Genomic DNA, 27614 nt, shown 5'->3' on the forward strand with positions numbered 1-27614 from the left:
AAGTAATAATTGCAAAACCAGTATGCTGCAAAGGATGTCTCCAGCGTGGGCATCCACTGGGGATGGGGGTATGTGATGATATCACATGCAGAGGCTGCAGCTTATTTAATCAGATGTCAGGATACAAGTACAGAATTGTAGCATTTATGTGATGATGTAACCACATTCATATAATTCTGGCTTCATTATGGTTTGCTGTGCTAGCAATTGGTTTCCAGCATCATGTCCAAGAATCCTAGGCTTCACACAGATCCCAAACCAGTGGCTTGTGCAGGGCGGCAGGAAGGGGGGAGGCTGGTGCAAGAAGGTCAAAATGGCAGCTCTGATTGCATGGGTCCAGGTACAATTTTTTGACCTCCTCCCTCTGGACTCCTCTATCCTAGAGACACTTTTACAAAATAACAGCCATAGATTGCTCCAGTCAGTGCTTTGTTGGGGCTCTAGCCTAGGTAAATACGTATAATATAAATCATGCTGCAGGACTAGTGTGGGTGGGGTGAGATATCTCACCAGTTTGCCTTCCTTATTAATGGATGTTTTATGGCAAGCCCATCATGGCCATCATTTGCTGAAGAAGCAAACAACTCATCCCCACAACTGCCATTTTGATTGTGCACTGTGCCATTGAGGCAGACAAGCTAACTACCTTTCAGCTTAGGTGTTATGCAAACCCACTCCACATGGCTGGTTGGTGTTCTATATGTCATATAAATTGATTAAATCATAGCTCAGGTGAACAGGGGTAAGCCTACTGTACAACCCAACTTTTCTGAACATATATGCCCCTTCTTCTCATATCAGATTGCCCTTGACATTGGGTCAAAATGCCAGATGTGCCTACTGACCCAAAGAGTGCTTTCCCCTTATGTAGAGGACTTATTTTTGAAACCCTTTATCCCTATAATCCAGTTGAGATAAAATCACTCATTTCCCTCCCTTTTCTCAGATACTGTATTAGTAGAAAAATTAAGCATGCAAGACCTATTGTTTGATGTAACTATAGAGTTACTGTATGTCAGCCATTCAAGGTAGATTGGACTAGGAAGTCAAGGTTATGAATGCTAGTGCTACTTTTATTATAAGTTTACAGTAACAGAGTCCTGCAAGTCTGAATACATCTCCCTCCCTCCCTCCCTCTATCCTCAAGAAAACTTGGGAAGGTCCTGTCTGAGATGCTTTCTCAAATTACATTTCTGCCCTGGAATCAGATTTCTTTTATTTGACCATTGTCCTGGCTGCAGCTATTCCTTCTGTTCCCCAGGGTTTATTCCTTCTGCCCATTACAACCTGCTAGATGGTTCAGGGGATGCATTAGCATATGGCAACAGATGTCTTCAACATGGCTAGTTGCTGAGCCATATCAGCCTGTTACAGGAAGGATAATTAAACTCTTTTCAAGCAACAGCTTGAAATTATCTCGTGGGCGGTCTGTTGAGGACTGCCTGTCAGTGGCAGATAGGCCAGAGCCAAAAAGAGGTAAGGGACAGACCCAGATGGGTTGCTTTCACTCTCTTTGTGATTCATCCATCTTTCATTTGTTCTCTCTCCATCCTCTGGGCTGGCGGAGGAGCAGGTGACCCACCTAGAATTGTGAAATGATCACTTGCACAGAGTTTTTGAAATTAGGTGCAGGGTTGTCACACTGTTGCAGCAAAGATATGAAAGAAGAAGGACCTACCCAAACACCTCATAGAGGAGTCTATGGGAAAGGCTCTACAATTAGCTTCTGAGTAAACTATACATGTCCACTAAGGAATATAGTCTGCACTATAGGGTTGCACATCAGCCTTCGAGGTGCGAGGAGATCGTCCATTTTTTTATTGTGAAAAAACTTCGTAGCCTTCCATAATCTCAAGAGTTTCACCGCAGTCATCTCATGGATATTATACAGAAAATTAAGCAACCAGTCCGTCGTGAGAAAGACGCTGCGTGAAAAGGAGGCCAAAGGTGAGAGCCTTTCTGGAATGCAAATTTGCCAGCCGTTCAAGCGTTTTTCTCAAGGCTTCTTCCACTTTCCCAAGCTTCCACCTCTGCTCCATATCGAAAAAGGTGCTTCTCGGTCGCTCCGACGATTTTTTTCCCCGCGCACACTCGTCTCTCACGCCGCTAACTTGACAGGAGAAGCGATTTGCCAGCCCTGACTGGCGGAATGCGGTAGCCGCTGGCCAGGCTGGTTCAACACTCCAAACCTCAGACTTCATTCACGGGCCGGGAGCAGGCCGCGAGAGCATGCGCGGGGCTTCCAAGTCTCCGCCAAACCAGCGCCAGCCGGTGTGCCGCACGCCTGGAAGAGCGCGCAAATGACAAGAGACGGGCTGGTGGTGGTGGGAGGAGAAGGAGGAGGTTCGCGCCGAGGCGAACTACCTTGGGGACAAAAGGGCAACGACCGGGGGAGGACAATGGAGGAAACAAGCCCCAACCGAGCCCCAGCCCGCTTTCTTCTCTCTCCTCCTTTCCTCGAATAGGGAAAGGCTCCGGGCGCTGAGTGAAAGATGCCTCTTGCACCAGTTCCAGGAAGCCGGTGGACGCTCTAGCGGCTGAATCATCCCATTCCTTGGGAAGCATCCAGCAGTAAAACGGTCCCTTTCGGGGTGAGTTAGTGCTTGGGCTCGGCCTATCCGGGTCTCGGCACCTCTCTTTCTAGGCTGGGCTGGCTTAGGCTTGGCTAGGTGGCTTCGGCGAGCAACGATGCGGTCGCCCAGGTAGAAAGCCGAGGTAGGCAGCGGCGGCGCAGCTTTGTCTCCTGGCGGCGGTAAGATTGGCTGCTGCAGCGAGGTAACTGGCGGTCACTCGCCTCTCGTCCCCGCTGGGCACGATTGTGCAGACTCTTCCTCGGCTGGCCTGGGATCCTTTGTGGCCTCGGATTCTCCTCGGAAAGCGCCTTCTGAGCCGCGCTTCCCGGACGCCCCGGCCCGTGGCTGACACTCGCAGCTTCGCCCAGGGCGACTTGGTCTCCGGCGGGGACGCGCCTCGGGGCGCCGATCCATGGTCCCTGGGAGCACAGAGCCAGATCCTGTCCTTGGGGCGGGGATGGGGGGTGGGCACTGTCTCCAATAGGTTCCTATTTAACCTCTGGATCGGAATGGGGAGAGAGAAGCCGCGCTTCTTCGGGATGTCGTCTATATTAATTTAAAAAGCAGAAAGTGGTTTTAGCAGATTTCATTACTCCTCCAGGTGTTCTGGTGGGGAACATTATGGTTTGTGAGATAAGTTGGTGGCCTTAGACTGCAAAGCTCAACTATGGAGCTACTGAATTACTATTTCTCAGCCTGATCTACCTCAAAGTGTTATTGTGAAGATACAAATGAGTGTGTGTGGCAGTGCATACTGTTGTGAGTTCATGTAGGAACAAATGAGGTATAAATGCAACAAAGAAATAAATGTTCATGTACGCGAGTGCAATAACAGTGCAGTTTTGAACAACAGCCCTCCCCAATCTAGTATCCATGAGACCTGCTGGACTACAATTCATGGCCAATGTTGGCTGGATATGAAGGGTGTTGTAGTCCAATATATTTCGAGGACATCAGGCTGGGAAAAGCTGCTAAATAGGTATATATATTTGTATAGCAAGCCTGCCATATTCATAATATTGCTGTTGTTGTTACTATTATTACCTGTTTAAGTAAAAAGTACTACTCAGTGTGCTTTGCAATCTATGTTGCACAGGCAGGGCCAAATTCATTTGTTGGTATTAAACATGATAACCTTTTCCAAGAAGGCTATTTCTAAGTAAATTACTATCCAAAAGTTAAAAGTTGACCGAGAGCCTTTAATGATGTACAACACTGTGTGTGTCCAAATACTTTAAAAAAGTTTGCTATTTGTGCACTATTTGGTTTTAAGATGCATCACTCCACTGATGACTTTGAGCCCACGTACAGGGCAACCCTGTGCATGTTTCCTTAGAAATAAGCCATGAAGTATTCAAGGAGGCTCCTATGGTTAGGCTGCTATACTGTAATTCTTGAAGAGGTTTCTCAAGATAAATGTTTAGGTTTCCTTGGTAAGGCAAATAAACAGAAAGTTGCACAATAGGCTCTTAGTACACAGGATTCTTTGGAATTGTACTTACTTTTTTAGCCCATCCCTAAATGACTTTCTCTGGATATTTCTTCATCATTTATTTATAGCAAAGTTGAAGTGTAAGAGTTAATACCCATCTTTCTCAACCTGTGCTTTTCAGCTATGTTGGACCAAGTGCCATTCCTCCTCAGCCAAAGAAGACTGTGCTGTGTTGTAGGCCTACATACCTAAAGGATGCCAGATTGGAAAAAGCTGGACTCTCATACATGTCATCTTTTATATAATTTAATGGGGAAGAGGTGGGATAGTATAATAATGTATATTGTATATGCTAATATGTTAGCTATATGCACATTGGAAATATGAAAGAAGTGAAGAAAGCTGCATGTTTCTCCCCTGAAACCAGAATAGCAACATAACTCTTAAAGGCTGTTTAATTTCTCTATCAGGGATAGGCAATCTGAAGCCTCTAAAGCCCTTTTTTGTGGTTCCCAGAACTCCCTCTGACTCTATTAATGAAGTTCAGTTGGGTGAATGCCAAACATTGGCAATGCAATTTCCCACAAGATATGAAATGGATGAAAATTGTAGAGAAATACTTGAAACCACCTTCAAAACCAGGGAAATTCCAGTCCCTTCAATGGGTATAATGTGGTTGCCCATTTTCCATCATAGTTGTTCCCACTATGGTCCTCTTCGATACATTTAATGCTAACGCCAGTCTTCAGGTTGCCCACCGGTCCTATACCGAGTGATAGAGTTTGAAGGGGCTATTGATATCACCAAGAATCAAGCTGAGTTTGATTCTTGGTGACATCATGAACACATTCATATAGATTTCTTGGTAGCAGTAGGGAAATGGTTTTCCATTGTCTTTGCATTCCCAGTCTAGCCTATATTCCTGGATTCATGCCATGACCTTGCCCCATGAGCTCTACAGGTGATGAGGAGAATCAGGAAAAGACATTTGTATTTAAAAAGTTTAAACAAAAGTCAAAGTTACAGAGGAACGCTAGCCTACACCACTTCAGCCAGGCCTAGTAGGACTAGTCTATGAAGAGGGAGTTGTGTTCTCTCCCTGTTGCAGGTATTCTCTTCTTATTTTCCTTTCTTCCTTCAAAATTAAAGAATAATTCCATTAATCCCAGGATATCTCTAAAGCAGTGTTTTTCCAGCTTGGCAACTTGAAGATGTGTGGACTTCAACTCCCAGAATTCCCCAGCCAGCATTCTGGAAGTTGAAGTCCACATATCTTCAAGTTTGTTGTTGTTGTTGTTTAGTCGTTAAGTCGTGTCCGACTCTTCATGACCACATGAACCATACTGCGCCAGGCCTTCCTGTCCTTCACTGCCTCCCTGAGTTTGCTCAGTTTCATGCTCAATCTTCAAGTTGCCAAGTTGGAAAAACACTGCTCTAAAGGATGCATTTGTTTTGCTGCTACCACTAAACCCACTCCTGAGCTGAAAATGCTTTTGTTTATCTCTCTATTTCTTTATACATATCTGAGGTAGGTGGGCTGTGGGGATGACATGAAAGAGCAAAATCACTTCCTTAAGATTAAACAAGGACTCTATGAACTTTTATTAAGTAACTTAAAATAGGTTGTAAACAGGTTCCCTTAATAACTTAGCATAACTATCAGCTGTCAATCCTTGTCTTTCCTGGCACTAAATATATATTCATAAACCTGCCACTCCTACAGATTGAGGTTTCTCTGGAGCTACACCTCTAAGCTTCCTTCAGACCCTTTCTTCCACCCATACCACCCCCAAATCCCACTAAGCTCAGTTATGCATTTATAAATTGGAGGAGGTGCTCTATATTACTATGCTTTGATTGACAGTTCTATTACCCAATTGTCATAGAGGGCCAGCAGACAGAAGGCCAAAATCAACTGCACGTGGGGCAGATATTGTTTCTAATTTAAGAAAGCTTAACTTGGGAAGTTTTGCTGGAATAAAGTCATTGCATGTGAAGCCTTGTAGAACTCTTGCTATAATTGCTCCTTGCTGATACCTAAAACTCAGAGCCAAACTGCCACAGAACCATGCTTGCTGCATCTTCCCTTGAATAATGAGAAATGATTCCTTGTTGCCTTCTTTTGACTGATTGGTTTGTACTCTGATTACATGTTGTTATTTTCCTGCTTGCCAGAAGCCTGTAATGTATGTGACCTTGGACTAGATAAGGCTAGCATATGAATTGTCATTAATAACTCATAACAAAGTATGTTTTGCAAAGCCTTGTATAGTGTGGCAGTATGTGAAAGTAGTAAATAAAGCAATACATTCCCTGCAGGTTATGTGCATTAGTGGGAGAGAGTAGTTCAAAATATCGCTTGCTATCTTTTGCTATTGCTGTGTCAGTCAATGCCATCTAAACTTGCTTTGTTGCTTAAGGTTCTAGACTCAGCCAGTGATGCCTAACCATGTTTGTGTACAAAAGATAGAGAAGACATTGTAATCATGGATTTTTTCAGTCTTTGTTCCTGCAATCCTGAGAATTGCTTTGAAAGCCAAAGTTTGAAAGTAGAAATTTTGATGATTTCATGCAAAGGTTGTGATTTCAGGTTTTAAAAAGTAAAGCATGCAAATACATTCCACCTTTTAGCCATTCTGTTATTGGTTTGGGGGGTTTCTTTTATTGGGAAGGGAAAGTATGACCCCCAAATATTGTTTGATTTTAGTTTTCATGAGCATTCACCAGAATAACAATTGTCACAGATGGCTGGAATTATTTTATTTATTGGTTAGATTTATATCCTTATATGATGACAAAGATACTATGCTACCTTTCCACCAGCACCTCATGGCAGTATGTGTAACCCTGTGTAAGAGAATAAATAAAGTAATTTGTGTAGTTACTTACTATAGTGACTTGGAGGTCTGCGACCATCTGATTTCTTGGTCTTCTATTCTCAACCCATTCATTCTTCCTTCAAATATTTGTTTTGCAATTTGATCCTTGTTCATTCTGTCTATATGATCATACCACCTCAATTTATTTATTTTCTACAGGTCACTCACTTTTGTATTCAAACAACACTCATTCACTCTTGACCCCTTTATTGCTTTTTTTGACTTTTTGCTTGACATTTCTTAAGTGCCCATTTCTACTGCATTCAATTAATGTTCTCTAGACATAGCCAAATCTCACTTCCATATAACAAAATAATCAGAAGATGTTCTTATACACTGACATTTTTGCTTCTTTTCACAATTGTTATATTCCTTGTAAACAAATCACATGCTGGCCACTCCCTTTCTAATAGGACTTGCACATCTTAACATTTCTCCATCCAATTTCCTGACTTTAGAAAACATTCTAGCAAGATATACTGTACATATCATTGACTTGCTTTTCTATTTCACCATTTTTGTATAACTCTCAGTTGTTCACTCTGTGTTCTGTGTCAAACAAAGCTGCTTTTGTCTTTAATACATTAATTTTCTGATCCATACTCCTTGTTACAGTATATAGCCTATCTAACATTAATTGCAAATCATTTAGGTTCTCAGCCAATAACATAACATCATCTGCATACAGAAATATATATATATATATATATATATACATATATACATACACATACACATGCATGTATACACACATTCACATCTTCAATCAATATACCACTATTAGACACAGATGCAGCCTTCACATACTTGTTAAACAAATTGCACAGCCTCTTCAAAATGAATCACATACATATTTCCATTTTTTCCCCAGAAATGCCATTTACACCTGTAGCCTTATGATTTTTTTAACATTTTAACACTATCATTTGTAGCATTTGTTTCAGTTCTAGTCTTCAACATATCTCTATCATTCCTATGCACATCTCTAATATACAAATTTCTTTCAGCATTTCACTGCTTCAATTTCATCCCAAATCAGTTAATCACTTCGTTAATTTCACCCACTCTCTTAGAGGCTCCTCATTCGTCCTCTTCACCCACTTCCAAATCAGTTTTTTATTTCCATCAGTGCATTTTCTCTGCCTCTTTTAATTTTAATCATTCCTTCCCCATTTTTACTACGTTATTTCCAACTATATTTTCCCCTACATACATTTTAAACATTATATTTTTATCCTCATTTTTTGCCACAAACATTCTCTCATATGCATTTTCCTTATCTACATCCTCTTTCATTTCCTCATTCTTCCAAGTATTCTTTTTCATATGGCCTGTTAGTTTAACCACACACTTCAGTGGTACTCTCTAACATAATTCTTTTTATCTTTTTCCATTTTGACTGTTTCTTGTATCTTCCTTTTGTATCTGTTGGCTTCAAAGGCTATAAAAAGCTCTGCAGCACGCTCACGCCAAAGGAAGCCATAACATTGGACCCAAACAAAATAGCGATCCACCAAAGAAAAAGCAGAACACAGCACTCTTTGCAACAATCCAGAAACAATTTCAGTTTCCAAAGATTAGCACCAGCACTGAATGTGCTTCATATTTCCTACCAACCGAACAAGCAGAAGAAAGCCCACCCCTACCTGAGCCCAGCTAAAAGCTCTGCGCTGAGCTGAGAAAAGATTAAAATTAAATCATACTACCGGCAGACAAAGGCAGAACAGTGGGAATTCACAATAAATCAGAATACAATACCAAAATTAATAGCCTAATAAAAGACTAATCAACTTTCAGATCAATACTAAAAAACAAGTTACTAAAATAAGAAGGAACTCAAACTGCTGTTAAAGAAAATCAGTCTTGTAAAGCTGGTGAAAAACAAGGACAGCTGTAAACCTCCACTACTTCCCTAGAGCCCTTCTCAGATCCACAAACTAGATTGTCAGTTCCACTGAACCACAGTCTGTCTACCGATGAAGCACCTAGTCAGAACCTACTTCAGGAAAACAGACAGTTGGCCTTAACAGAAAAAAATGTGGAAAAGATTAAAATGGCCACTTTAACAACATGAACATGAACAGCTTTGATGTTAACTTCCTTAATAGTGCCCCAACAAACAAAACATAAAAATGCCTACAAATTGAACTGGAAAAAAGTTGCACAAAATTATGAACAAGATTAATCGGTGAACTATCAATCTATTGTGTAAACGCCATGATTTTCCAATATGGTGACAAACGCTATAAGCAAACAGATGGCATGGTTATGGGTTCATCATCAGTGACTAAACTATACAACAACTTGGAAACAAATGTTTTAATAACACAAGTAAAAATATGTTTTTGAGGTGCCCCCCACTATGGTGGGGTCTAATTACAATTAAAATTAACACACAAACTAAAACACTTATAAAAACGCTATAAAAATCAATATACAGTACATCATGATATATTACCAATCACCATAAAAATAACACTTATACAAGCATAAAATCCTGTACTTAGAATCTAACACCTTGCCATCTGATTTTACTAATAAGATTTAAAAGAGGATAGCCCTGCCCTCTAATTTTACTAAGTGCCATTCTCACTGTCTATTCCCAACTGCTTCTGCCAATAATTTTGGATTATTAAATAGCCACAAAGAAGCTAAGTATGTGGGTGAGATATATTGATGACACATATCAACATATTTTGGGATCCTGGTGAACAAGATTTAGAAAACTTCCTACGTCATTTAAATCAACAAAATCCAGCAATAACATTTGCAGTGGAAAAAAAGCAAAACAAAAATGCCCTGACTCCCTGGATGTCTTCATACAAAAGGCAATAATTAGTTACTAGTGATTGGTCAGCCAAACCACACTGACAAATACCTCAACTACCACTCAAATCATCCAAAGGAAAAAGGACAATAAGAAGCATGAAGTTCAGATACAATATGTACCAGTATGAAAGATAAGGCATGGGAAAATAAAAATATAAAAAGTCTTAAAAAGAATAACTACTCCTCAAGGACAATTCAACAGGGAATGAAAACACCAAAATCCAACAACAGCAAACAAAGATACATTGCAACAGTTAATATACCATATAGTGGAATATACAGTGATTGAAAGCTGCGCTTCTCTGGAGAGCAAACCACTGATTTGCATTTTAAACTTACTGTGGAATGTTTTATTTTCTTTATCTTGTATACCACTGAGATTTGTGAGACTGTGAATGGCTTAGTCCATCTGACTAGTTTCAGTATCTTCAAATAAGTAGAATAGTATCAAAAGATTTGCAAAAACAATGGGGAACACTTAGAGACTTAACAAAATTGGAAAATCTTATAATACATAAGCCAGAGCATCTGCTGGGCCTTATTTATAAATTGTTGGTGAAATATGAGTAAAAAACTGAACAAGTCAGTGGTTGGGCTTCTAAACTGGAATAGGCTTTTAGTAGTGTAGACAGAATTGATTGTACTGTAGTTCATAATTTCATTTTATGATTATATTTTGGTGACCATGTTTCCTAGTATTTATGCTTTGCTTAGAGCTTAATAGTGATTTCAGGTTTTTAAAATATTACAATCAATTAATAATTTACTGGAAATTTATAATCTCTATAACATTTGTAAATCTATTGTTTATTTGTTTGTATCCTACTCTTATTCTTTTTCCTTTCCCAGTTTATATATTTTCTCTAAAATGTTTAATAACACATACACCAAACACACACACGCGCACACACGAGTGACTGTAGTGAGAAATAAATGCAATAAATCAGTAAATACACAGAAAAGATCTGGAGAATTCAAAAGCACAGGACAAAAATGCCTGAACAAAGTAGCTCCCCAAAAACCTGCAGAAAGGTAGCATTTTTTGGATACCTCTGTCACCCCGCAAGAAAGTATACATAGGAGAAATAGGATGGACATTGACGACCAAATTAGAAGAATGTTGGACTGCATCAAAAAACCTAAGTACCAAAAAAGTGGAGTTGAGTTGCCTAATGTGCTATAACAGACCACTCTAGGAAAATATGAAAACCATAGTATTTGAAGCCTACAAATATAAAAAGAAGAACTGAAATGGAAGTAGCCAGCCCAAAAGCCTTTGGAGAAAAAAGCACTGAACTTAGAAGGACATGAAACGCTGGATTTCTTAGACCAGTGTTTCTCAACCTTGGCAACTTTAAGATATGTGGGCTGGCTGGGGAATTCTAGGAATTGAAGTCCACACATCTTAAAGTTGCCAAGGTTGAGAAACACTGCCTTAGGCCATGTGACATCTCGATGAAGGAGCAATCACATGATCTGTCCACATTTAACTGAAATTTCTTTGTACTGTTTGATGGCAATTGGTTTATTGTCAAAATGTTGCATTTTGTACATTATTTACAATTGTGTTGTGCATTGAAATGATTTTTATATAACTGAAAATGGCCAAAAAGCAGATTCAAATAAGATTAACCAATAATCACAAACATTCCATTCATTACTATAATTCTTTTCACTCTGTTTGAAGCAGCTTACATCCTATTCCCTTGTATTCATTTTTTATTCATTCTGTTGAGGGATTAATCTATTTTCTAATACATTTTCATGCAGGACTTGTATTTTCTCTTCCTGTAGTCATTTTACTTTTACTCTAGTATTTTCACTTCTTTCCTTTTCTTCTGTATCTATTTTTTTCCAAAGACTACTCTTGATGTTACAAAAAAAATATTCGGTCTCACATTCAGAATCTCTTATTATCCATGTATCCTCACTATTTCTCTCAATGTTTCATTACAATCAAATTAATAATGCTTTTAGATCTGTAATTCATTTCTTTGCCATAGTTTTATTTATATTTGAATCATGTGTTCAGAAGAGACCCTTTTCTAGGCAGATACACACCAATTATCATTCTGATTCATTTTTGTAACTCACAGTAGCTCAATCATATTTTGTTTGTACGCATCTTGGTCTCATATGTCCATTTATATCACCTAGCATTATAATCCCCCCACCATTCCATTTATTTAGAAAGTTGTGGAACTTTCCCCAGATTTTGACTTTCTTATGCAACCTTGAAACCAATCCTGACATACATTTTGTCTCTTTCATTAATAATTAAATGTATACCTTTAAATCCTTGTAGTTATTTAGCAACTCAAATCTACAAGACCAAACCATCTTCACACAGAAATGTTCCAGTTAGAAACAACATGTCATTTCCTTCCTTCCTTCCTTCCTTCCTTCCTTCCTTCCTTCCTTCCTTCCTTCCTTCCTTCCTTCCTTCCTTCCTTCCTTCCTTCCTTCCTTCCTTCCTTCCTTCCTCTCTCTCTCATTTCATTTCATTTCATTTCATTTCATTTCATTTCATTTCTTAATGTATGCAGTTCACTATTTTCTCCTTTATATTCCAAGTTATAACTATCCATACACATAGTCATCACCAGTTCAGCCGAACATTAATGACCTCTGCCAACTGTCATGGCTGTGAGAAATTGTGGTGCGACTGGGAAAGGAATGGAGGAGATAGTAGACATAAATAATCAAGAAATAACAGATGAGTTTGTTGACAGTTTATCTTACAGATGGCCATGTCGCCCAGATGAAAAATAATTTGGGAAGAAGTATTTCAAATCATTCAAAGAGAATCTGCTTTAATTAACTCGCTGCAAATGAGAGTGGGAAATTCCTCGTACAGTTTCTAAGATTTTGTACTTACCCCAGATCGCTATTAAATATACCTTTCTGAAATCTGAGTAGTTCTTGCTCCTTTGATCTTGTGTGGGGCTTAACAATAGCTTTGATCAATTGAAGATTTTACATAACAATTTTTAGTAGGATAGAGAAGGTGTAGACCAGTATTTTTCAACTTTGGGAACTTTAAGATGTGTGGACTTCAACTCTCAGAATTCTCCAGCCAGCCATGCTGGCTGGGGAATTCTGAGAGTTGAAGTCGACATATCTTAAAGTTCCCAAGGCTGAAGAACACTGGGGTAGACTATACAGCAGCATTTCATGCTATTGGCATGGATAGTAACTATCAGTTTGGCCTATTTTGGAGGCACAGCCAAATCTTAAGTTACTATAGGATCTCTACTATAGAGATTACCTTGCAAGCCAACATACTATTGCCTCCTGCATCCCATCAACTAGAAGTATATGCAGTGCACTGACACTTACCCAGGATGCCTGTTTATTTGTGATTTAAAATGTTTTGTAGTCTTTATCCTGAAATTTCAGAAAGACATACATTTTATCCTCACAACAGAATTGCTGTACATGAATAAAAGTAGCTCTGTAACCTTCACACCTAAACAGGGAAGTGATTGCTAAAATTCCCGCAAGAGTTTCAAAGATTGCAGTCTTTCATACCATCTTTTTAAAAGTTTTTTTAAAATCCCATCTTTATTATTTTTATAAATAACTCAAGGCAATGAACATACCGAACACTCCTTCCTCCTCCTATTTTCCCCACAACCACAACCCTGTGAGGTGAGTTGGGCTGAGAGAGAGTGACTGGCCCAAAGTCACCCAGCTGACTTTCATGCCTAAGCTTTCCCTCCCTATATTAAGTATGGTTCTTGATCACCACAACAGTACAGAAATTCATACATTTAATAAAAAACACAACCCAAATGTCAAGCCTCTAACACAAGGGCTACGGGAGTTTATTAATACTTTCATTGCAGCATTTGGGACCTGCTTATCTTGTTTGATTAAGAACAAATTACAGTGTTTCTCCTTGCTTCTCCAAAGTTTCCTGTTTCATTTTGGTATTTGTTTTTCATGGTATTTAGTTGTGGAACAGTAATCTGGTCACGCCAGGGAATGAATGGAGGTCATGGTGTGAGGTCAGGGCTACTCTGACTCAGTTGTGAGGTGAGGCCTTGTGTCCTATCATAGTGCGGTCCAGCTAATGGGGCGTGTGTAAAATTTATGTACTAAAAAAAACCACACACACAACAGTGACCTTTCCTGTTTCTGAGTATATTTACAGTTTAGATATTGAAAGATATAGTTCAGTCCCTACAAGAATAAACATTTAGATACCCATCCCTGTTGCTGGATGTTGAAATATCAAGACCATGTACCTTAGTTATGTTTCTCTGCAGCTGTAACAAATAGCAGAAGTAGTCACCCCTAGAAATACTTTGCGGGGAGGAGAGAAATGTTTTTTCAGTTCCCCCCCCCAAAAAAGTTGCATCTTTCAATAGAGCTGTGCTGCAATATGAGTGAGTTGGTTGTGCACTACAGGTGTTGTTTTAATAAAATTCAACACAATGTAAATATTTTTAATAAAATTAAGAAATTTACTATGAATGCAGCACCAGAGTTGAACTATAGGTTAAGGCATCAAAGTCCTGTGTTTTCCTGTATATATTTTGGGAGTTGCTCTTTTGCAGTTTTATCCATAGACTTTTAACATGTAAAGCCTGGACACCCCACATGGGTTTTCCATGATTCTATTCTTGCAGGAAATAACTCACAGTACCACATTGCCACTGTTATTTGCTTTATTTTCCCAGTGTTAACAGCATTTTATCCTCTCTCTTCCAAAAGCAGAGATTTTTTTGCAGACGTGAACAAAATTTACTAGTAAATACATTATAGCCAGAATATGATAGTGCAAACACAGTGCATTTTTCTAAAGAGTGTAGTTCAGCAAGGGGCAGAGCTCCTAGAACAGCTTTTAAGATCTAGAGATAAGCAACAGATGGTGTAATTATGCAAAATCAATAGTGCAGATGGGTACGCTATAGAAAGTAGCAGGTGGGTGAATTTTAGGTTGGATTATGGCCACCACTAGTTTTCTTTAGGTCAGCTGCAGAAATGAAAGTACAAATAAAATTCTACCGGCAAAGATACAATATTTATCTGCTGTTGTATCACTGGAATAGCTGTCTGAAAATGAAAATCCATGGATTGCCTTTTTCTCTCATATTGTTCTTTAATCAATTTTAGTTTTAGAGGTGCTTCTGCATGGATGCCTCTTAATCAGTGTACAATTACACTTAAAATATATTGGCTAAGCATATAAGATGTAATATATAACCAAAAAGACTTAAGATATTGACTATATTCCTAGCAATCAGGGAAACACTTTAACCCTAAAGTGTCCTACATTTTTAGCTTGGGGGACAATCCCCAGAAAAGGTTTGGGCCTGATTTATACCGAAAGGTAACCAATTCAACCAAATCTCATGAAATGGCAAATTTAGCTAGTATCATGCTGGGTTTCATTTTATTAAAAATATAACAGCAAGTAAATGAAATACAAGTTTACTCAGGAACTACTAAATATTATTTGATCTTTTTCAGGATACTTGACTGAAAATGTATGACAGTCACGAAGATGTTGCTTATGATTCTGAAAAGAATTCCAAAGAGAAAGAACAGAAGCTGAAGCCAAATCCAGATATTGATAGAGGATGGGCTTGGATGATAGTCTTTTCTTCTTTCCTCGTGCATATACTCATCATGGGATCACAAATGGCCCTTGGAATTCTCAACATGCAGTGGCTTGAAGAGTTCAGCCAAAGTCGAGGGCTGACGGCATGGGTCAGCTCCCTCAATATGGGTATTACTCTGATTGTAGGTAGGATCCCATAGTGTTGCTATTATATAGCAGTTGCCATCTTGATTAAACATTGATGCATCGAAATTGCTCTTGCATGAGTGTGGGCTAACCCATTATCTCAATGGAGGAAGCAGATATACACAGGGTAAGAAATGCTCGTTACATGGAGACTCCCATGTATAACATTGAACGTATTTGCTCAACCTCATTAATAAAAATTATGTTCCTTAGAGATTGGATGTGGCAATCTCCTTGAGGTAGCATATTCAGACTAACATATTTTTTGTTGTGGAAATATTTCTGGGGAACATGTGACTATCAATGACATATGTTCTATCTTTTGTTTCATAGTTAGTGGAGCCAATTGGGCTTGATCGTATAAAACGTTTAAAATACAGTACAGCAGAAAATGTGGTTGTTTACGTACTCATCTGTGATGGAATTCCCTGAGCCTGGGAATGAGAATGGATGTTTGCAAAACATTGCAGAAGAAGTTCTTACAGGCTTCATTGGCAAAGGTTCTATTCTCTTCAGTAGTCAGAAAAGAAACAGGGTGGAACAGAGCCCGTGGCCAAATAGGGGGCAGTCCTACAGCGAACTAATTGGAGCTGTGCAGGTTGTCAACCACCCTTAGATTCCTTTCTCCTGCAATACAGAATGTTTGCCTAGAAGGTATTATTACATTTCTGATGGAAAACAACTTTCCTCCCAGGTCATCTTGACCTGACTTCAGTGTGCCTTAGCAGCAGTCTGGCAATGAGATGGAGACTCCACTGTGAAATAGGGTCCTCAACAAGCAGTGAGCAGGCCATCTTGGATCAGGGATAAGGAGGCTATATTCATGAGCCATTTGTGTCTGGACTATAGAATCTCCTTATTCAGATGGTTTCTATAGAATTTACCAAACTCTGAATGCAATTTGTTTGTTTATTTAAATTATTTATGTGGTCAGCCATCTCAGAACAGTGATTGTGGGCAGTGTACAAGGATTAAAACATGAACCACAGCATACAACTTTTGGTGCTCAAGTATAAAACAATAACTCCAGTCACAGAAAACACATCAACAGCAGCAGAATACATCTAAACCTCAAATGCCTGGGGAAGCAGCCAGGTCTTCAGCACCTTATGAAAGGCTAACTGGGTTGGGGTCATCCAGATCTCCAGAGGGAAGCTATTTCATAGGCTGGAACTGCTACAGAGAAGGCACAATGCTGGGATCCAACAATATTTATTTATTATTTATTTTATTTATTAAATTTATACACCAGCCATCTCCCCCAGAGCGTAACTCTGGGCAGCTCACAATTAAAATCCAAAACAGGAAAAACAGGAAAAACAGGAAAAATATAAATATCCATATTAAATTAGCTAAAAAAAATTCTATATAAAAAGACTATATACAATTCAAGATGACGGGGCGGGGAGCAGAATCAATTATCCCACCAGCCAATTCCAACAGTGTGAGCCCCCATCAGGCCCCCAGGCCATCTGGCAGAGTCAGGATTTCACACCCTTCTGGAAGGCCATGAGAGTGGGGGCGGACCGCATCTCAGGTGATAAGTTGTGGCTCCCATCCACAGCAGAAAAGGCCCTCTTCCTAGACCCCACCAGCTGAAGTTCCTTGACTGGTGGGGTCTGCAACATGCCCCTTCTGCTGGACTGAGACATTGACATTGTTTAATAGAAGAATCCCAGTGCAGGCTCTCTCTGTTGGATCTGGTGGGCTGAGCAGAGACAATGAGAAAGAGGCAGTCCCATGAATAGTTTGGTTGAAATGAACCCCTATCCTGCCCTGCCCTGCCCTGCCCTGCCCTGCCCTGCCCTGCCCATCTTTCTGGTAGGCCTGCAAGTATTTTGCCTCCCCACCTCCATGATTTTGCCACCCACTCTAAATATTGTGCTTGGGGCAACCGATGGATCTGATTGCAGTTCTCAGATCAGGACAGACCTGAGGGTTATGATATATGAGATGGGCAGCTATATAAGTCTTCGAAATAAATAAATCACTGAATCGCCCCCTCTCCCCTTCTCAGTATGGTGATTTATACAACTGGCAGAATTTTTTTCTTCATGGCACAGCTATCACAGTGCTGCCATTTGTAGCATGACAAGTTTCAGAATAGTTTGAAGCCAGTGCCTGGCAGCAAGTTGAGTCTGGAGATGGTTCAGTAGGGGCCTCTGTTCCATTTCAGGTAAATGACAATATATTCTGCATTACTCTGCTCTACCCTGGAATTCAGGCCTCATCTGGATCCAGGCTCAACCCTACTTGAGTTTTACATGAGCACATGTATTCATATATGTGAACATTTTGAAACCTTGGGCAAACTTTAACTTGCTGATAGCAGCATAATCCAGGAATCAAAGCATACATTCTTAAGGTGCTTTTCAGCAGGTCAGCTGAGGATTTCTGAATTAATGTTTAGCAGCTTTTCAGATAATTTGGGACAGAGAATGCAATGTTTTTTTGTATGTGGTTTATGATGAATTATTCTATCACTGATTCAAACTTGAAAAACTTGCAGTTCATCTCATAAAATAATTCCAAAATTATGTAAACATTTCTTGTTCTAGAATGATTTTCAAAAAACTCAAGTTTGGCACTGAAAAATGATTCTGTCTTGCATTAAGTGCTGAAAAATGATTTCACCCTGAATTTTTATATTCTGTACTGGATTACAATAATTCTGAGGAAAACAGATGAATGCTCTGCAGATTGTACCTAAGAGATATGATTATTTTTGCTGTATTAATCATTAACAAGAAAGGTAATTCATAAAGAAGGAATGCAATTTTGGCAAGCACCTTCTCTTTTCCTAAGGCTGTTTGAGGACTTCTTCAAACAGTGGGGTGAGGTTATATATATATCATAATTTTATACACACACACACACACATACATGCATATAAGAATTACAATAGTGTTAGCTCAAATCAGTCCCACTGGTGACTTAAAATAAAGATATCATCTAGACCTAATTTAAAAGGAGAGTAATGTGCATTCATATAAGGAAAAATAAAATAAAATTAGAACATAAAAATAAATTCCAGAATGACTGGAATTTTGTTGTGAGATAGACTTTCTAGTATCTTCTATTGTTTTTTGTTTGTTCGTTCCTAAAGGATTTGTTTCAAAAGGACTTGCATATTTTTGTGCTGTAGCATTCAGCTTCTTTGCCTATTGTTGAAAGTGATGTTTTACCTCAATAAAATATGGACATACTAAATATGGACTCCTGCCTTGGGAGGAGGGGTTGAACTAGAAGACCTCCAAGGTTCCTTCCAATCCTATGATTCTAAGATTCTAAGATAGGCACTGTGACCATAGTTGATGTGGTTACAGTAGGACAGCTTGGAGGTTGAAGGCATCCATCCTTAGCCACTCGTCCCAAAGACCTCATCAGGCCAGTTTTACACTGATTGTATGGACCAACTCTTCCAGTAGGCTGGAACATGGGATGATGGTATACTGTGATTTCCTTCCAGTATCTAATTTATAGATGGTCTGGCTTCTTGACAGGCAGACATTGTTGTAACACATTGTACTAACCTATAATCTGATTTGTTTGGTTTAGGATAAATCCAGTCATCATGGTTTGTAAACTGTAGTTTATTGTTAGTATATAGTACAAATCCAGCAGATTATTTATTCAGGCTAGCCATATTTAAGCAAATCATGGCTTAATACAATGGATAAACCCAATCTAAGACTGAGTTTTCATGACATGCTCAGCTCTGAACTACCGTTGGTAACAGTGCATCTGTGGGGGAGGCAAGGGTGGAGGGTCAGACTGACAAATGCAGCATTGTGGTATCATGATACAAGTCCTGCTCACTTTTTGTGCCTCATATTGCAAACATGGCCAAAAGGGGGCAGCGCTTATGCCGCAACTCTGCTTTCATAATTCTGACAAAAGCAGTGACAGCCTGCAGACACCACTGGTCAGGAAGCATGCATACAGCGCCATTATCATTCCCCTGTGCATACAACTATTTTATGCATTATATATTTACTTTCCGGTATTTGTATTCTGCCTGTTTGTCAAACTCCAAATGGTTATAACTATAGTAACAGTCTCCATCTTGAAATTCTTTAACTCAGATGCCATAACCTTCAATAAATGCTAATTACAGCATCTGGATTAAGAAATCCAGATTCTTTTAATGATGATGGCCATCTGGTGTATGAGTAACACATTAAATATGGATCTCAGGCTTAAATTGGTGTGTGTGTGTATGTATGTATGTATATGGAGTAAAATGCAGTACATGCTTACTAGTTGTTACTGATAGCCGATCTATGGTGCAAACATAGCCTTGGAGTGCCTTTAACGTATATTTAGCAAGTCAGATGCTATACAATTTTGTAACATAGACAATAACATCTAGCCACAGCTTTTTGAGGCACAATGCTTTTGTGTAAGTCTTCTTGCTATGGTCTACTGTCTAAAATTCATATTGATAAGAAATAATTGGACAAATATTTTGGCATAGACCTTTACCAGTTAATGTTTATGGTACAATGTATACTGATCTGGCAAATTGTAGTCAAATGCTTCCAAGTCTCATATTTATACAGAAAATAATTAGAGCATGAAAGCAATCTATTTCCCATGTTCTGTCACAGGTCCGTTTATTGGTTTGTTCATTAACACCTGTGGATGTCGGAAAACAGCAATAACTGGAGGAATCTTGAATGCCCTGGGATGGATATTAAGTTCCTATGCTTCAAATGTACATTACCTCTTTATTACATTTGGAGTTATAGCTGGTAAGCATAAATAATTTTTGAATATATGTACATTAGGAAATTTAACTTTTTTCTGAAGGACGTAAATATGCTAACATGGACAAGCCTAAGTCTGTGGGCAGCAAATCAGCTGATCTTCTTTGTGAACACAAAGACTGTAGCTTAAGTCAAATTTCTTCACGCTTTATGAGCTTGAGTTAGGGTTAGGGTTAGGGTTAAGTTGCATATGCAGCATAGTATGCATGAGAATGACGACAACACTTACTGAAGCAAGCTACATACACAGATGTCATTAGTTATTATGCAGTATTTCAAATAAGCTACAGTTAATCTAAGTATTTCAGGTTCCATACTCTGTTTATGAACAGTCTGGATTCCAAAATTACATACTAAAAGCTTGTATTTTCTCTCTTGCCTAAAAAAAACAACCAACAAAACGTAGGGCAGCTAATAAACAAAACAAACAACATTAAAACTTTCAGAATGTTGCAACTGATCTTATAAACAGAGTTGTTAGACTGAGACAGGGTATAAGTTTAATAAATAAATAAATATAAATAGTGTATTCGATTTATGTGCATTTGTCAACTTATAGGATACTCAAGATGGCTACGGTAAAAAATGTGCAATCGTTTGTCATGGCTGTTGTGAAATGACAAATTTATTTATTTAACCTTCAATATAGCAAGGAAGTCAGTGCCAGGCTTGTTTAACTGTGGTTTGTAACAGAAAACCACAGTTGGCTATCTTTACATAACATAATAAGCCAATCATCTTGAGTTATAAACTGCAGCGTAGGTTCATCCAACATACAATGCCAAAACCAACAACCTTTGTTAATGTTTAGCAGAGTATGTGCATCAATCTAAAGGCAGACAAAAATAGAATAATTTGAGTATAGCTGATTGACTCCTGATGCTGTTCCAATATTACTTTTTATGCTTCCAAACCAGGGGCAGATCACTCTGTTCTACCACAGGGCCTGATGAAAAAGCCAGATTTTTATGGCTTTATGGAAGCTCAACAGCATTGGGGCCATATGATCTCAGGTGACATGCTGTTCCATAAGGCAGGCGCAGCTACTGGTCCCACATGCTTGCAATGCTTTACAGCTAGGGCTCGGTGTGTGCCAACTCTTTCAGATCTTACTAGCTGGACAGAAACAAGAGGAGAAAGATGGTCCTGAAAGTAACCAGGACATGAGCCATGAAGGGCTCTATAGGTGACAACCAACACCTTGAATTGTACCTTAAAACCCACTAGTAGCCAATGCAGACAAGAAGTGCGCATAACTATTCATGCCACTGCATTTTGGCCAGTTGCAGTTTTGGAGAAGTCCAAGAATAGAGTGCATTGCAATAGTCCAAATAGGAGCTGCTAGGACATGAGTGATAGTGAGAAGGGCCATCTGATTCAGGAAAGGATATATTTGGCACGTGATATGGAACTGTGCAAAGGCCTTCCGGGCTTCAGCTCCTGCCTATTCACTGAGGAGGAGGCAAGAGTCCAAAGGACTTCCAAATTAGGTACCAGGTCTATCTGGGGGAGTGATATTCTGTCAAGAACTATAGAAGGTAAATCACTGTGACTGGCAGGTCCTTGAAACCAATGCCATGTAGTTTTGCTAGGATTGAGCCTAAGTTGTTCCTCCTCATCCAGACCCTCACAGCTTCCAGGCACTGGAACAGCTTCCAGAGCATTGTTTGCTCAGCCTGGGATCAAGATGTAATCATCTTCATACTAATGGTATTTGGCCCTGTACAGTAGATGACCTTGCCCAGCAGTGTTGGGTAGATGTTGAATAAAAGTGGGGAGACTATTGAGCCCTCTGGCATCCTGAAAAGCCAGGGTCTTGGATTAGATCTCTCCTGGAACTAGAAGGAAGGAGGAAAACGTTTGCAAAACAATAACAGTAACAGTGCCCAGACCTAAAGTCTGTCTGAAATGTACCATAGATGTGTATTGTACCTGTTCATTATGAAATTAAGCCTAAATTACAAAAGTGTACCCTCTCTTTCAAAATAAATCAAGGGAGATCCTTCTAACAACTCTGCAGGTCTGTTGCAACCCAAATTAATAACTTAGTTGATGTTCAAAAGTTGAACTGTAGATTTACTCCAGGATAGATGGCTTTGGGACGTGACCATTGATGATGAGTTTAGGATGAAATATTATTTTCCAGTCTTCACTCTGCTCATATGAACAGCACATAAAGGTTTGAAAAGATACTGGGAGAATTCATGTCCCATTTCTACTTCCGGAGGGTCAAAACCTAAAACCACATGTTGTCCCATGTTTGTGGAAATCTATTTAGCTATTTAGCTCAGCCTCAGATATTTAGCTCAGCCTCAGGTCCCACCTGTTTTGGGATCTTCTGTCAGTTAGTCTTTGTCTATTACCACAATCATGGAGATTTCCTGGATGAGTTTGAAATGTTTCATGTTTCAGGTATTGGAAGTGGGATGGTGTATCTGCCTGCTGTAGTCATGGTGGGAGAATATTTTCAAAAGAGAAGGGCTCTTGCCCAGGGACTCAGCACAACTGGAACGGGCTTTGGTGCTTTCCTGATGACAGCTTTGTTGAAATATCTTTGTGTGGAGTTTGGCTGGAGGAATGCAGTGTTCATTCATGGGGCAGTCTGTCTGAACCTGTGTGTTTGTGGAGCACTTCTGAGACCAATTCATTTCAAGAAGGAAGCTACTGAGCAAAGCAGAGATAGAAACAACAGTCAAAGCAATCATCCAGCAAAAGTTCTCTCCTGCTCTGCCGAAACATTGACGTCTAATTGTGTCTTAAGGGAAGGGGAAAAAGAGGCAAAGGGAGGACAGGGTACAAAAGAAAAGACTGGCAAAATTTCAGCCTTGGAGAATAAAGACAGAATCAGAGACCAAAAAGAAATCTATACTCTTGGTATTCTGAAGACAGTAGGCCAGCTGACAGTTACAAGCCAGAAGGGCTTCAGGACCTGGTATTCTAGTTACTTTGGAACTGCATCTCTCTTCACCAACAGAACATTTGCAGCTTTTGTATTTTGGGCTTTATTTGCCTATAGCACTTTTGTGATCCCTTTCATCCATCTCCCAGAAATAGTGAAACAGTATAACTTATCAGCACAGAATGACATCTTTCCTTTGACCTCAATTATTGCAATTGTTCACATTTTGGGGAAGGTCATCCTTGGCCTAATCTCTGATTCACCTTGCATCAGTGCTTGGAATGTCTTCATGGCAGCTAACTTTACTCTGGTCTCTTGCATTTTTATTTTGCCATTAATGCATACGTTTGCTAGCCTAGCAGTGGCTTGTGCCCTGATAGGATTTTCCAGTGGCTATTTTTCACTTATGCCTGTTGTAACTGAAGATCTAGTAGGGATTAAGCATCTTGCAAATGCCTATGGGATCATCATTTGCGCCAATGGGATATCAGCACTATTGGGACCACCATTTGCAGGTAAATGTGGTATTTTATTTGACTTTCATAGTGACTTATCTCTGCATATTTGTATATACTCAATTACTTTGCTTCTCTGGGAAGAAAACACATAACAAGTGCTTTGGTTGCATGCCTACCAATTATGAAAACCTCATTTGAATGTTTTGCATAGCCCTGAAAATCAGCACATACAGTATTGTTCATTTCGTACAAAACACCAGCAAAATATGTCAAAGAGAGACAGATTTTAACCTTTTCCTTTATAGAAATGCCTATTTATTATCCTTTAGGAACTATTATATCATTGTTGTTGTTATTTATAATAATTAGTATAATGTAATCAAGACTTGTCATCTCAGAATGCAGGACATGAGAGTAATGGTCTTAAGTTTTGGGAAGGCAGATTCTTATTGAATTTTTTTGGGGGGGAACCCTAACACTAAGAACATTTTGACAGTGGAATCTCCTACCCAGAGGGGCAGTGAGCTTATTGGATGAGTTCATGAAGAGGCTAGACATCTGTTGGGAATACTTTAATTTGGGTTCCTCTATTGAACAGGGGCTTGAATTGCATGGCTGAAATGGTTTCTTCCAACTAGGAATCTGCGATTTTAATAAATATGAAGGAGGAGCAGAGAAAGGTGATGAAACTGAACAGAGAAGTAAACAATACGAATACATATATTTTTATCCCATACACCTATGCTTAGTGAAAGTAGAATCACTAGATCAGCAAACTGTGTGCAACATATGCCTCCTTGACCCAATTGTTGCAGAATTTTTATTGGCAAAACACTAATTTTTGGTGGCATGATATAGGGTGACTTTTGTGCAAATAACAGTAAACCCCATCTGAGCCCCTTTACCCCAATCACCCTCAAAAGGGCATGTACTGGATGAGCCAGTGTTGTGCCTCCTGCAGCCCATGGAGGCAATAAACAAAAGTCCACCCCAGTCACAGCAAAGTTGCCCATCTCCTGATCTAGATGGATATCCAGAAGTTTAATAGAAATGAAGTGTTTAAAATATAAATTTGAATAAACAAATGAGCATCCTGCTAATGTTTCAGGTTTAAAACAATGGAGAAAGAACTCATTTGAGGGAGTAGGGAAATTAATGTAATGTACAATGATGATCTGGTTGCAAGCTCTCCCTTTCTCCCTCCCACTCTGACTTTTCAAAGAGTCCTGCAATAGATGAAAAAAGAAATTAAACGCAGAATTGTGTCAATGAGTAATACTCTATTAGTAGAAAAAATAATGTTCTATGCTTCTTGATGATTGTTAATGATACTCTATTAAGTGCTTTGTTTTTATTTTCTAGGATGGATTTATGATCTCACACAAAAATATGACTTTTCTTTCTACATATGTGGCTTCCTTTATATGGTGGGAATACTTACTTTGCTCATTCAGCCTTACATTGGCAAGGAAAAACCATCATCAGGAAAAAATGCAGAAAATGGAAAAGTTTAAGACAGTTCACTTCATGGTTTTAGGCAGAAATCTTGCATTTCTGAAGGAAGTATCAAATTATATATCTGATGGGATTAACAGTATTAAATAAAACTGAACATCTCAACCCTTATACTGTGGTGAATGTTGACCAGTAATTGAACATTAATTTTTGTGAAGTTGGAGGTAAAAGTCAGGAAACAAGGAACTTGGGAATAGAACAATCCATTTTGTCATCAAAGACCAAGTGGAGGGCCAGTGTGAGAAAAGGTCTGCAAATAATCCTTTGCAAAAAAAAAAAAAAAAAGTAGGAGAAAGAAGCTGAGGATGTGAATCTTGGCACGTGCATATAAATACTATCAGGTTCCTAGCTTGATAGAATGGATCTTCATCTTTCCGTAGTTGCTTGCTGCTGTAATAAAGCATCTCTAAGTCAAGTACAAATTCCTCTGAGACTGCAAAGTTCCAGAAGGAAGGTTATTGCAAGGGACCAAAGGACATGGACCTGATATTTCTCCTTATTCCTGATCCACGGGAAGAAAGACAAGTTCAGATTTTCCAGACCAAAACCATAACTACTGACCCCTTTTGCCATTCCATTTACCACGGATCAAGTTTGAGTGCTGTGCTCCAGTATCAGTATCAAATGGCAACCCAGAAAGATCAGCCCATTCAGACAGTTAATTATTTAGCTCTGCAAATGGACCAGAATTTACCACAGCCCAACACACCACTAATCCCAGTGCAGGATCCAATCGCCGTAACAACTGTTGCTGCAACAGCTGCTACAACTACAGTTCTCCAGCTGATCTATCATTTTTGCCTGGCAAATATGGGAATGTGGGCAAAATTATAACCCTTCACACTCAGTGTGATGTACACGTCTCAGAAACCTGGAGAGTTTACTACAGACCAGTTCTTCATAAGATTCATAATAAGTTTCCTGATGGAGGGCAGTAGAAAAGGAGCTACCTCCTACCCCTTCTGATTTAAAATAGTCTGGATATGGACAATGATGCTAATTTTGTGACATGTTTGAGGAATGCTTTTGATAATTCTGCCAAACTGATGACAGCCAACCATAAAATCAGATGCCTGTGACAAGGTAAATGCTTGATGTGTGCATATTAGGTCAAGATTTGGGTTGGAATATAAAGGGCTTAACTGACCAGTTTAAAGAGGGTCTAGCTGATGAGCAATGGGATGGGTTCACTGGGCAGGGAATCTCAGGGACCCTGTCTGCTTTAATCTAATTCTGAATTTGAAAACAGAAGACTCAAAGAATCATGGCAAATGTACAGTGAGAAAAGAAAACCTCACCATCCTCTTTCCTTTCTTCCTCTCCTTGTTTATCAGAATATTCTAATGGCAAAACTGTGCACTTGGGAGCTAGCAGGAAGATACTTTCTGTAAAAAAAAAGCAGTACTGACATGCAAAAGAGTTGTGCTTGTATTGTTAAGAGTTGGGACATTTTACCCAGGAGTGTCCTGCTTAGTCTCTCCTTTGTGGGGTAGCAAATAAGTTCCATAGTTATGGAGAAGAGAGGTACTTTGCAAGCAGATGCCATACTTACTCCAGATCTGGGCTTGTCAGGAAGCAAGTTTGTCAGAGGTGAGGACTTCTAAAAATTATGAAGGGCCAAGGGTTTTGACAATAGCCATCAACATTTGACCCTTTGTGTTATTCTTAAGACTCAAGCTGGCCATGAAATACAATTATGGTCTCCAATATATTCTGGTACCATGGGCAATTTTATTGTTTCTGTAGTATGCCTTGCCTACTCAGCATAATGAACTACCAGTGTGGATGGAAACTATCTATGGCAGCTCTTATGGTCTGGCTCAGTTTCACCATTCCTACTTACCATCTATCATTATCAAGAACCTCTGTACCTTAATTTGACAACCTGATATATTTTCCTATTATCTTGTCAATGGCTTAGCTTCAGATTCACAATTTGTGCATTCACTGGGACCAAAAAAGCATTATATTTGATTTTCAGTCATGCTGGCCTCACAGATTTCAAGATCTGATTCACTCCATCAGTTATACTCCATCCACCCCATTTTATCTGCCAGGTATGTTGACTGCACTAATATTTTGGGAAAGGAAAAAGCACAGAATTTACTCCCCCAATGGTTTTGTGACTATAACATTAACCTTGTTTCTAAAGCTAAGATTTCAGCAAAACGTTTATATCTGGGACTCAGTTGGTGTGCCTAAATGAACTTATTGATGACAACTTGTAAATGGGATGCATGGATATCATTACTTTTGAAGATTCTATTGTTATTTGTTTTATCCTGTTTTATTTTTCACTGTCTGGAATTGAAACTGATTAGGGTGATTTACAGATATTGTAAAACAAGCAAATAAATGGACTTTGTTGACCATTGATCTATGCCAGCTAGGGCTCTGCCCTTTTTTTTTTTTATTTATGAAAAAAGAAATCTCTCTTCATGTGGTTCATAATTTTAGACTTTGGAACTCTGACCGTTACCTTCTTTCACTTATTGCTGAACTCTT

At 39.2% G+C, this 27614-nt stretch overlaps 1 protein-coding gene across 1 annotated transcript; it reads left to right on the top strand.

The window, feature by feature from the left end:
- Positions 1-1325: 1325 nt before the first annotated feature.
- SLC16A14 (solute carrier family 16 member 14) lies at positions 1326-27490 on the top strand. The gene is made up of 5 exons (XM_007422862.4): positions 1326-2591; positions 15192-15468; positions 20079-20222; positions 22650-23651; positions 24957-27490. Exons 2-5 carry the CDS (start codon positions 15207-15209, stop codon positions 25106-25108), a joined length of 1560 nt encoding a protein of 519 aa, XP_007422924.1. The 5' UTR covers positions 1326-2591; positions 15192-15206; the 3' UTR covers positions 25109-27490.
- The last annotated feature ends 124 nt before the right edge of the window (positions 27491-27614 follow it).

Source organism: Python bivittatus, unplaced genomic scaffold (genome assembly GCF_059951505.1).
Source record: "Python bivittatus isolate LINGU-HERP-01145 unplaced genomic scaffold, Pbiv_v1 ctg000980_np1212, whole genome shotgun sequence".
In the NCBI taxonomy this organism is placed as follows: Eukaryota; Metazoa; Chordata; class Lepidosauria; order Squamata; family Pythonidae; genus Python; species Python bivittatus.